At 44.0% G+C, this 12,763-nt stretch overlaps 1 protein-coding gene across 1 annotated transcript; it reads right to left on the bottom strand.

Moving 5' to 3' along the window:
- Nucleotides 1-479: 479 nt before the first annotated feature.
- Nucleotides 480-4,977, bottom strand: cgref1 (cell growth regulator with EF-hand domain 1). Its single transcript, XM_076300033.1, has 6 exons — nt 4,525-4,977; nt 4,149-4,247; nt 3,298-3,369; nt 2,641-2,711; nt 2,324-2,448; nt 480-1,947 (listed from the first exon to the last, which is right to left on the bottom strand). Exons 2-6 carry the CDS (start codon nt 4,226-4,228, stop codon nt 1,474-1,476), a joined length of 822 nt encoding a protein of 273 aa, XP_076156148.1. The 5' UTR covers nt 4,229-4,247; nt 4,525-4,977; the 3' UTR covers nt 480-1,473.
- Nucleotides 4,978-12,763: the final 7,786 nt, after the last annotated feature.

A 12,763-nucleotide genomic window follows, 5' to 3' on the forward strand; every position in this document is an offset into this window, starting at 1 on the left:
CACCAGGCAAGCCTGATGCTTTTTCTCTACGAAACTCCCCCTCGCTCGGTCTGAAGCTCTTTTCCTTTTCTTTGCATCTTCCGTCAAGGGTTTTCGCTGCTTCTTTGCCGGCTCTGCCATTATACACACGTTAGCAACAATCGCTAGCGTTTCGTTAGCCTCCCTCTGTGCTGTGGATGCAGGATGGAAACTGAAACTGCTTTAGTTGCCGGGTATGATACACTGAACTTGCAAGCGGGATATTCTTCCTACAGGCAGTAGGGGCGGGCGAGAGAGTCTTCAATCGCCCTGTAATGAGTCATTTAACCATATACCGACTTACGAAGATGAGTAATTAACACAAAAACGTTGCCTGGTGTCCCTTTAACACCAACACTCTCTTAAGCACTTGGCACTTTATTTTCACTGCAACCCACCCCATCTATCATTATGTCCCTTCTGGAAGAACCCCCCCCCCCCCCCCAATCCCACCAATCCAAGAGTGTCTCATAGATTAAAACCAGGAACTTGGTTTTGGCTGGAGTTTCCTTTTTAAGTAGTTTTGATGCTTGCAGATGCTCTATTTCACCTGTAATACATAATGGCTGATTTTTAAGTATGGTCAGAAATGCCTCAAACGCACATGTATTGTTTGCATTATATGCATTGGATTTGTGTTTGTGAAGAAATGTAAACTCTAAACGCACGTAATCTTACAGCAGACAGAGTAAGACTTGTTTTGTGGGAATAAACAGTGAGTGGTGTTCCAGAAACAATCTAGTCATATCCCATTGGTTGTGGTGTTTAGCTGTAATGAAGGGTCGATTTCCCTAAATACACATACACACACAATTATATACAAATCAATCAGCAAAAGACTTCTACACATTAGATATAAAATCCCCATAGTGTGGCAAACATGACAATTATGGCAGCATAACGCAATTATTCAAGTCTAGTTAATAGTGCAAATACATAAGTGATTGACTACTTAAGTGTACCACAGCACTGAAAGTAAATTTGAGACTGGGAACAAATCTATTCTCTATAGCAATGAAGATTAGGCACAAACACTTTGTTTACAGACCTTCTGTCTGAAAATGCATAGTTGTTTTAGGATGCACATACTTCTAACCATATAGAAGTGTATGTGGTGTAAAGTGCATTAATACAATTTATCAAGAAATTATTTACATATTAATATGGGCAGGTATTAAATAAGATTCCATCCTGAATTTTAAAATCAAGCAATGATATTCCTATTTTGTTGAATTTCCATCCAGAATTATTTAAAAATATATATATAATGATAAAAAAAACGTTCTCCAGACAACGTGAGACAAAATAGTTTTGAATCACTTGGCCATGACAACCACAGCATCCATTAACAGTCTGTCCTACTGTATATGGCTGACTCCTGTTTCCAGTCTGCATAGGCATTATTCTCATGGGCAGACCACCGGCACTGCACACAGCACAAGCAGCGTCCCCTCTCTACATCTCAGGCTGTCCTTGGTGCACAGGAGCATGATTCGGATGGTTCTCCACGACATTCGATTCTAACCTCTGCCCCTCAGCCTGCTGCTGCTGTTCCTCGGCAGACTTTGCCTCTGGCTGTTCCTTCTCCCCTGCGTCTCCTAGGTTACCCACATTCTGCTCCTCAGGCGCCTGTCCCTCCCCCTGTGCCCCTCTCTCCTCCTCAGACGGCTGCACTTGCTGTTCGCCCTCCACTTGCGGATGCTCCTGCTCATTGGCAGTGTCAGATGGTCCGTCCTGCTGCGGGGAGGCCTCTTCCTTCGGCTTATCCTGGGCACCACCTGCAGAGTCGGACTCTACTGCGGGGTCAGCCTCCGGGATGGGCTCCAACTTGCTGGCTTGGATGGGTGGGGAGAGCAGCTCGGACGGAGCCAGGAGGCCGTCCTGGTTCTGATCCTGAGTTTGCAGGAGATAGTCCACCATGGCAACCACCTGAGGACGGAGATAGACAGCAAGGTGATCAGTTACTGTTTTCTCCAAGAACAAATCCAGAGGGATGTAATGTTTAACCATATCTGATGAGGACCTCAGGGACCTACATAATTGGATCACCCAGAAAGCCTCTGCTGGCAGACCCAATCAAGGTCATATTTAATTAAGGCAGTTATAATTGCAAAGTGGTTGCACAAAAGTGTATTGTCTTTAAGTAGCATAGAATTAGCCTGGGTGAATACAGACAACCTGTTGAATTTGCTCTGCATTTTGGAAAGGAGCCCATTGACGTCCGTCCGGTAGTATAGAATAACAATATGGATAAAATATGTACAATCTCTAGCAACACCCCTAATAAGACATAAAAAAAACTCACTCCATCAGTTGATTTGGGGGTCTGCGAAAGATGTGACAGAAAATCTGACAACAGCTTCATTAGCTCAAGGCCATCCAGCTGATTGCTTTTGTCATAGTCATGAAGGGAGAAGAGGAAGAAGACCTCTGGAGGATGGGAGGAAGAGGCCTAATTATTAAGTGCGACCACATAGACCACATAGCACCACACCACACCACTTTAACAAAAAGAACGTCAAAGAAGAAACATATCTTAAGGAGCTTTTGGACTGTGCAGTCTTTGACACTGCTGAAAAAGAAGAAGATAGGCTAATAATAACTAGGGTGATCGATCTTCACCTTGTTCCCGAGTACTGACATCTGGATTTGCCTGTTCGTTCAAATTAGCCTTAATATAGCTCTGTAAGAGTCTGTTAAAAGATCAGAGATGAGTTAAAAACAGCACAATACAAAGGTGATAAGTCATTTTGAATCACAGTAACTTCTAGTGAGCTAAAGCAATATGTGTCAATCCACTGAAGGAAGAGCAGTTTTGGCATTTTCCTTTTGTAGTGTGTAATGATATTAATCGTGAGGTAATTTCCATCCACAAAGCCAGAAATGTATATTCATACATTATGTACATTATGTATACATTATACTGTACAAATGTATAACATTGGACCTAAACTGTGTGCCCAGGCTTGACATTTTAGGGAATGTGAAAGTTGCTTAGACATGAAATTGGGAAGCAAAACAATTGTGAAACAAATGGACTGTGCTGTAGTCTAGTTCTGTTTTTCCGACACAGGTGCCATGCCCATGTCCTTGTCTTCACCTGTTGAAATCACACCATAATCTCAGATGTGTGTAAAGACTTTGTACCCCTGCTACTGGACTGATTACCCAACAAAAGCACACAGGCTGCATGAAATTTTCCCATGTGAGAAAATTAAAGCAATTTGCTATTTCCTTGGGAAATTGAAAAAGGATAAGACAGATTTGGCTGTAGCCTACCTGCGGCTCTCATCTGCAGAACCAAAGGGATTGACCAGCGTAAGAGGCAGACTGTCACCTGTGGACTCTGGCCTTTAAGGACAAGGTCAAAACGGAGCACAATGTCACAAAAAAGAGCACACAACATTTACTCCTTCAGCTGACAGAAATGTCAAAGTGTAATACACAAATGATAATGTGTGATTTTTTAAGAAACATCTTAAGACATACCTTTTTAGCCTTGCCTTCTCTTAAATCCCTGACCTTTTTGAATTTTAGGTCTTGATGTGTCTGTTCTGCATGCATATGCATGTGTGTATACATCTCTTCATATTTTATGACTTTTGCACCTTGATTTTTATTTATATTTGTACAGATATTTTATTGATTTTATTATTCTTTTTGTTTTATCTTATTTTTATGTGCTGTTAAGCACCTTGAATTGCTGTTTGCACGAAAGGCGCTATATAAATAAAACTTGAATTGTAAGAAGATGGATAAACCATTCACCCCAATAAGAAGAGTTGAGTGATCTGATCAAACAAAGAACAGCCACACAACAAACATATCAGTCTGCCACTATTTGCCACTTTAGGCTACTATGTGTGACCTACTTCACTGACAGACAAGTCATTATGCAAAAGATCAAGAGATATGGGTGCGTGGCTCATCCGTTTAGGTGGGGCATACAACACACCTGAGTCCAAAGGTGCACATTTGCATCATGTTCTAAAACAAATGACGAAGAAGCATCGTTGCTGGTTTTCCAGAAACAAATGACATTCTATATTCGAAATGGGCCTAAAGACAGAGACCAAACGAGATAGTGTTTGTAATATCAATCCCCAGTACAGTAAGCTATCGTAGCCTACCTCTCAGGTTCTTGACCCTGCGGAGCACCCTGGATGAGGAGCGGTGCGAGGAGCAGGGGGACCACCGCCGCCGCAAACATTTCCACGCTGAAGACAGGGCTGCACGGAGAGACAAGCATGTAAACTACATGTTCCACGTCCACTCTACATGCTTATTTGAGTTCACATCACAAAACAAACTTTCATTAAGCAGACTATACCTGCGACTGTATAGGCTACGCTGTCTACAAATGTAGCGACACATTTTAACGGCAATGTAACAGTAGACTAGGTTATGTAAATATACCGCTGGTATAGCCTAGCCGTAGCCTACAAACATCCCGAAGCATCATTTTGAGGTAAAAACATGCATGCGCTACAACCAAACGTAGCCTACCTTGCTTTGATACTGAGGTCTTGCTTCTCCTGGTAGTGAGAGCCGATGGTCGTCGGTCGGTAGGCTATAGGCTACTGCGATCGCTAGTGTGCTATGTTATGATCAATGACAGGGTACACGTGGATACCAGGGACGTGTCGCGGCCCTAACAATATCTCACAATCTACTCCTATAGCGTTTTGCTGCGGCAAGGTCCGCCTTCCGCCGTTTCTCATCGCCACGTCGATGTAGCTGACTAAGCAGCGAGAGTAGTAGAATGTCAATGCGTAAGCTACTGCTCTGTCTCAACGTTCTCCTTCAAGATATCATAGTGCGCACAAATGACAAAGCAGCTCGATAGGTGGAGACCCTGGTCAATATTTGACATTAGACTACTATAACGTCTAGTCTATATTTTCTAGTTAACATTCACGGCAAAGTACCTGGATCATATCCATCCAGAATCCACATGGATTAAAAATAAAACTGGGTGGGGCGCACCGGCACAGTAGCATAATAGGCTACAGTAGGCTACTCTACCCTGTTCAAACCACAGTGCATAAATAAGGTTGGCCTCTGGGGGCGAAACTAAAACGTATGGCTATTATATTGTAATAAATAGATTTATTAGCAGAATGGATTATGGACAGTGTCCTTGCAAAGGGCGCACTGTGATAGGTTGCTAGTATGCCTATTCTGGAAGGCATAGCATAGGCTACATTATGTTACTAATTGTGAAATACAGCAAGTTATTTCTTGTTAATCGAGTTGTTTGTGCTAAAATACACCAGTAGATGGCCCCCTTACTTCATGCAGTCGACTATCCCAATCTTCCATGAAATGTGTCGAAAGGCTGTCGCATGGGCCAAAGTAGAATCCATTACAATGGGGAGTGGATCCTTTTGGAGTTGATGTCTTTTTTCACATCCTTTTAAATTCAATTGTGAGATAGCACATTTGACTTTGGTGGAGTCCTGCACTCTCTGAGTGCTCCTCTAGTTATCTATGTTATCTCTAGTTATTCATGGTTTCCAATAGCTTCTCCGATCATCAAAAAATCAGAGAAGGCAAAGTCCTCTATGACACTGTCATCAAACTACTACATAATGAGGACAAAAAACAAAAATACTAGTGTATTGTGTGAAATCTGTGACCAACAAATAAAGCTGAAGAAGTGAATAAGAAATATTTGTGTAATAATAACTGTGTTTGTGTGCTTTGAGTGTGTGTCTTACATTTTTTAAAAAGAAGTTACAGTTAGCCCACACCTATTACTATGCAGTTGCCGAACTCGACTTCAGGTATCAATAAACCTCAGTACACAGTCTGACAGTTATCAAGTTTCAAGCAAATTCTAATCACATGGACATCTAAACACATCAACATTCAACGTTTAACATTCAACACATTTTTAACATTTAAATTCTTCTTTTCAGCCATGTAGAGGGCATTAAGAAGGACACGGTGTGTGTGAGGATGGAGAAGATAGCGAGAGAGGGGGGGGCAAGGGAAAAAGAAAAGAAAGGTATGGACAGTGAGAGTGGGGGGAGTGGGGGAGCGAGACAGAGCAAGAGAGGTTGGAGAAGCTACTAAAAAAAGAGGCAAAAACAGCTGATTGCTGTAAAGAGAAAGTCGGGAGAGAGAGAGATAGAAAGGAGAGAGAGAGTGAAGGAGAGAGGGAGATCAAAGGCGGGTAAAGAGCCAGACATGAGGCTCTCAGCTCTCCCTCCCTCTTGACTTAGCGGACTTCCATGCCTGTCAATCTCACCTATTCACCAGCCTGTAAGGCATTCATTACCTGTAATAACACATACCAGCACGCCAGAGGCATCTGTAGAATTACTTGCACAGAGTCACTTGCACCTGTGGAGAATGAGTTGACATAGAATGACAATGCGCACAAGGCATGACATAGTTAATTCAGTTTATTAATTCATTTAGCAGACGCTTCTATTCAAAGCGACTTACTATGTCAATTATATTACAAGGGCCATTGTCATCGGAGCAATTTGTTAAGTGCCTTGCTCAAGGGCACAACTGTAGAAGCCGGGAATTGAACCGACAACATTTTCAACCTACTGCATGCTAGCCCAGCTCCTTAACCCCTACGCCACACCACCATAGTATGACGTCTATTTAAAGGTATTTTGTACATATGACATATTGGTCTATCACATACTGTTTTTAATATTTTGTAAAGTGTGCTAGGTCTAAACCATAGAGCTAATGTTTTTATGTTGTGTCATGAGCATCCTCCAGTCTGCTATATGTGGTACAGTACTGTATGTATTGTACAGGGAGTAGTATAATCAAGACAAAAGCCTCCCATTGATGGATAAGTGGGATTGAGACAGTGGCTCCTGGTTCCTGTACATGAAAAGTCATTGGAAAAAATCGAATGCATCTGTTTATCTTACACTTCTCAGGGCAGAGGGTCAGCTAGGTACCCTTGGGACCAGGCGAAAGCCATCGATTCTCCTGCTGTCCATTCAATCTGGACTGATGTCATAATACAATTACATTTAATGGGGAAAGATCTCACTGTAGCCTTCTCTGTCCATCCCACAGATAAATTAATTGTAGGTTTATTGGTCGTTTTTTATGTTGTGTGTGTGTGTGTATTCCACAAGCATGGGAAGATATATCACTAACTGACTGTTTTGCCAATTTGGTTTACTTGACATCCCAGGTGTGTTGAAGATGGACAGTTGCATGGATCTTCCCAAGTACAACCAATATCTAAAAGTATCTAATGCATTTTCAGTCAGATTTTTATATACAGTAACTCTGCCAACAAGGATCAATATAGCAGGTAGCCTACAATAAATGAGATGTGCCCCAAATGTATTTACATTTACTGTGTTGAAATAGATGTACAAGTTTAAAATAACTCAAATACCATGAAGCTTTAAACCTGCCAAAGCACAGTCCCTTTAGATATGCAGGGTGATTATTGCACTCAAAAGTCGATCAATAAGTCCTCTTGGAGTCTGAAGTTGGTTTTTAGCTGTTGAAACTGTGTGCTGCAGGACTCGACATGGATGCAGTTCCAGCAATGACAAGAAACTCAGCCCAAGTTTTGTAAGCATGTGTCAGGCCATTCCTTACTCCCACTGGTGCAGAGCAAGAGGTTCTGTAACAGCATCTGCCCAATCAGTCTTTTGCACACAAATAAAAAGCTGATGCACTATTATTAATGAAAAACACTGTAACCAACACATTCTCTGGTATACCATCCATCTTATGGACCTCCACACCCACACCCACCCCACCCCATCATCTCTGCCTCCCCTTCCAGACTCAGCAGAAAAGCCATGCAGCTCCAGTACCAAGTAGAGCATGTTAGAGAGCGCTACGCAAATGGAAGCGCTGCGCTGGCTGTGCCATATACTGTGATGACTGGTAGTGCGATTGGCCCGCGGCATGGTAGTAACAAGGGAGGTGGAGGAGAGAGAACAAGCACTCGCATGACGTGATCCCCTCCCTTTCTCACCGGCTAAACCAACATCGCCAGTGCAGAGCAGAGTGTAGGGTTGGGGGAGGGGGGGGGGGGGTGGAGGCTGCCCAGGAAGTGGGACTGGCAGCTATGCTCTTGTGCTCTGAAGTGATGTCACAGCACCCTTTCGGGTGGGGCCGGGTGTGAGAGGGAGGTCAGGGTGCATGTCCGCGCAGTGAGGGGACCATTTGTCCTAAGCTGGGCATGACTGTACAGCTGACTGTAAATCTGCAGATCTAAGGCGATGTGATGATCCGGGACTTTGGATAGCTAGTTACATTTCATTGGTTTAACTTCAAATGATTAAAGTTTCATTTCTCTTCTTTGTTTAACAAGCTTAGTGATACCATGCCTGATGCTGGTGGGTTACAAGATACAGATGACATGCTTAACACATTTAATGAGTTATGCACCACCATACTAGATACTGTAGCTCCTCTTAAAACTAAAAGGAAACCTATTGTTAACAAATCTCCCTGGATCACTAATGAAATACGTAGCCTCAAAAGACTGTGTAGGAGAACTGAACGCAAATGGAAAGCCACTAAGCTTCTGGTTCATTACCAACATTTGAAAGAACTAACTTCCTCCTTTAACAAAGCAGTCAAAGATGCCAGATCACAGTATTTTTCAAACCTTATTGCTAACAATCGAAACAATTCTAGATTCCTGTTCAATACTATTGATCGCCTCCTGAATCCTACTCCCGCCACTGTATTGGCATCCTCTGCTGATGAGTGTGAAAAGTTTTTATAATTTTTTATTGATAAGATTGCTAATATTAGGTCAAATATCCCATCTCCGATGTCTCTTGCTAATGTTCCATGCCCCCCTTCTTGCCCTAATAACCTGAGCTGTTTTAGACCTATCTCTATACAGACTCTCACTGACATTGTTGCAGCAATGAATCCTTCATCTAGTCCTTTAGACATTTTACCAGCCACTCTTCTCAAAAAAGTGTTTAGTGCTATAGGCCCTAGTCTGCTATCAATCTTAAATAATTCTCTTTCCTCAGGGTGTGTCCCTGACCTTTTCATGACAGCCAGTGTCCAGCCCCTCCTAAAAAAACCTGGCCTTGATCCTTCCATTCTAAAAAACTTTCGTCCAATCTCTAAATTGCCCTTTATCTCCAAAATTCTGGAAAAGGTGGTCTTGATGCAACTTTCTGAAGTGTTAAACGGCAATAGCATCCTGGAGAAATTTCAGTCAGGTTTTCGTCCTATGCATAGCACTGAAACTGCTCCTATCAGGGTAACCAATGATCTACTAATGGCAGCTGATTCTGGTGAGCACTCTGTTTTGGTGTTGCTGGATCTCACCGCTGCTTTTGATGCCATTGATCATGCTATTTTAATTAGAAGACTAAGAGAATGGGTTGGCATAACGGGTCCTGCTTTGGACTGGTTCATATCCTATTTGTCCAACAGGACATTTTTTGTTTCAATAGGTAATTGTACTTCCTCTACCTCAGCTATTACTTGCGGTGTTCCCCAAGGTTCAATTTTAGGACCAATATTGTTTTCCCTGTATATGTTACCTCTAGGCCACATAATTCACCGCCATAACATATCATTTCACTGCTATGCTGATGACACACAGCTGTACCTCTCAGTCAAACCAAACATGCTTAACAAGCTGCAGGATTGCATAGCTGATGTGAAAGACTGGATGTCTCAGAATTTCCTACAGCTTAACTCTGACGAAACAGAAGTCCTTTTCATTGGCCCTGACAAAGTCTATAATCAAGCTAAGACTTTTCTTGGAAATTTAGCCTCAAATAACAAGACTACTTCTAGAAACTTAGGGGTTTTATTTGATACAGATTTAAAATTTGACCAACATGTAAAACTCCTTGTGCAGTCCTGTTATTATCAACTGAGAAACATTTCCAAAATCAGATCAATGCTTTCTTTAAAGGACACAGAGAATTATACATGCATTTGTCTCATCTAGACTTGATTACTGCAACGCCTTATTCACCTGTTTAAATAGTCATTCCATCTCTCGTTTACAAACTGTTCAGAATTCAGCAGCCAGACTTTTGACAAAGTCTAAATTTAGGGAACACATCACCCCAGTTCTGGCCAATCTTCACTGGTTACCAGTGAGTTTTAGGATTGATTTTAAAATCCTCCTTATTTGTTAAAGTACAGACAGGGAGACCCGATAGCAGTTCCTTTCAGTGCTTTTATTATTTTGCACGTGGACGACAAAAAATCCAACAAAGGGAAAAAGCTCAGAAGTTAAACTGGTTGTGGTCCATATAAAAGTCAACAGAAAAAAAACAAACTCAAAAGACTGCATAAGCAAATGTCCACAGTAGTACAGGCAGTTCAAAGGGCCAAAAACAGAGAACTTCACAAAAATTCCAAAAGGCAAAATGATGAGCTTGGCAGTGACTAGTCAGAATCCAACAAGGGGACACACAGAGGACTTACTGAACGGAGCACACTCTCAGAGACGGACAGACAACCTGACACAGAGCACAGGGTGAACCGAGCTTAAGTAGGGGAAGCGATCAAACAATTAAGCCAGACCCATCAGGGGCAGGTGGCAAACAATTAAACACTCAAGGGGGGAAAAACAAAAGCACATGGGAGAAGCAGTACACAAAGGGGCCACAAGAGGGCAGGCATAAAAGTAAACAAAGGAAGACAGCTAATGACAGATAGTGACAGTACTCTCCCCCCGAAGACGCCCCATGGCGTCACTTAAGAGTCAAAAAGTCTCTGGCGCTTGAAGTCAGCAATGAGAGATGGGTCCAAGATGTGACGGGCCGGGATCCAGCACCTTTCCTCAGGGCCGTAGCCCTCCCAGTCCACGAGGTACTGGAGACCCCGACCCCTCCGTTGGACATCCAACAGACGGCGCACAGTGAAAGCCTCCCCGCCATCAACTAACCGGGGAGGTGGGGGGGGTTTTGGGGAAGGGTGCATGGGGCTAGTGATGAAGGGCTTGATCTTGGACACGTGAAAGGTGGGATGGATGTGGCGGAGGGGGAAAAAGGCACAGGGATGAACCTTGTTGTCCTTGGCAGATCTTTGAGACAGCACAGCTCCCACACCGATATCAGAAGCGTCAACCTCCACTATGAACTGTCGGGCAGGGTCTGGATGGACTAGGACCGGGGCTGAAGTGAAGCGTTGTTTCAGGGCCTGAAATGCGTTCTCAGCTTCAGGGGACCAGTGGAACTTGATCTTGGACGAGGTCAAGGCGGTGAGGGGAGCCGCCAGAGTGCTGTAACTTCGTATGAAGCGCCGGTAAAAGTTGGCGAACCCGAGAAAACGCTGAAGTTCACGACGAGATGATGGTGTTGGCCACTCCACCACTGCCTTGATCTTGGGATAGTCCATCTTGAGAGTTCCGGCTGAGACCACGTATCCAAGGAAGCCCATGGTGTCGCGATGGAATTCGCATTTCTCAGATTTCACAAAGAGCTGGTTCTCGAGTAGTCATTGGAGGACTCTATGGACATGTGAAGTGTGCTCAGAGAGAGATCTGGAAAAAATCAAGATGTCATCCAAAAAGACAAAAACAAACTGATTAATCATGTCTCTTAGCACATCGTTGACCAATGACTGGAAAACGGCAGGGGCATTGGTCAGTCCAAAAGGCATTACCAGATATTCATAGTGACCCGTGGTGGTGTTAAAGGCTGTCTTCCATTCATCTCCCTCTCGAATGCGGACTAGATGGTAGGCGTTTCTTAGGTCCAGTTTAGTGAACACAGTGGCTTCTTGCAGTAATTCAAAGGCAGAGGACATTAAAGGAAGGGGGTACCTGTTCTTGATGGGAGAACCTCGGTAGTCAATACAGGGTCGAAGTGATCCATCCTTTTTCCCAACAAAAAAAAATCCAGCACCGGCAGGAGAGGAGGAGGGTCTGATGATGCCCGCTGCCAGAGACTCTTGAACATATTTATTCATGGCCTCAGTTTCGGGACGAGACAGAGAATACAGTCGCCCTCTAGGAGGGGATGTGCCAGGGAGCAGATCAATCGCACAATCATAGTGGGGGGAGGGAAGAGGCTCTGGACTTACTGAAAACTGCCTTGAGGTCCAGATATTGAGACGGGACTGCTGAGAGGTCTGGAAACTCCTCCGCTGGATTGGAGACAGGAGACTGTGTCTGCGCCTGGAGGAGACATTGGGAATGGCAGAGAGGACTCCAGCCCACAATAAGTTTATTTACCCAGTCAATGTGTGGATTATGCTTCACTAACCAGGGGTGGCCAAGAACTATAGGAGCTTGAGGAGAATCAATAACATAAAAGGACAACTGTTCATGGTGATTACCAGAAAGGCATAGACTCACCGGCTCACTGATGTGGGTGATGTTGGCCAGCCACCGACCATCCAATGCATTAGCCACCAGGGGTCTGTGAAGGGCAGTAGTGGGTAGTTGCAACTGGGTCAAAAGGGAGGCGTCAATGAAGTTCGCCTCAGCCCCCGAATCCACCAGAGCCATCAATTGTTGTTGGAGACGGCCGAAGCTCAAGGTGGCCGGGAGGAGAGAATGTTGCGCAGAGGAGGGTGTTATGGCCGTCACACTCACCAGTACCCCTCTAGCTACTGATGAGCGCTGGATTTTACTGGGCAGGAAGCGATGAAGTGCCCTACCTGGCCACAGTACAGACAGGATCGATTGGTCATTCGCCTCTGTCTCTCTGCTGGGGTCAGGCGGGCATGGTCCACCTGCATAGGCTCTGGGTCGGAAGTGCTGGTAGTTGGCTGAGTGGTGACCATGTTGCTGGCCGGTCTGGGG

This window comes from Alosa pseudoharengus, unplaced genomic scaffold, assembly GCF_046254945.1.
Source record: "Alosa pseudoharengus isolate Yale_2024_CS ecotype anadromous, Long Island Sound unplaced genomic scaffold, YU_APseudo_1.1 YU_APseudo_1.1_scf_22, whole genome shotgun sequence".
Classification (NCBI taxonomy): domain Eukaryota; kingdom Metazoa; phylum Chordata; class Actinopteri; order Clupeiformes; family Clupeidae; genus Alosa; species Alosa pseudoharengus.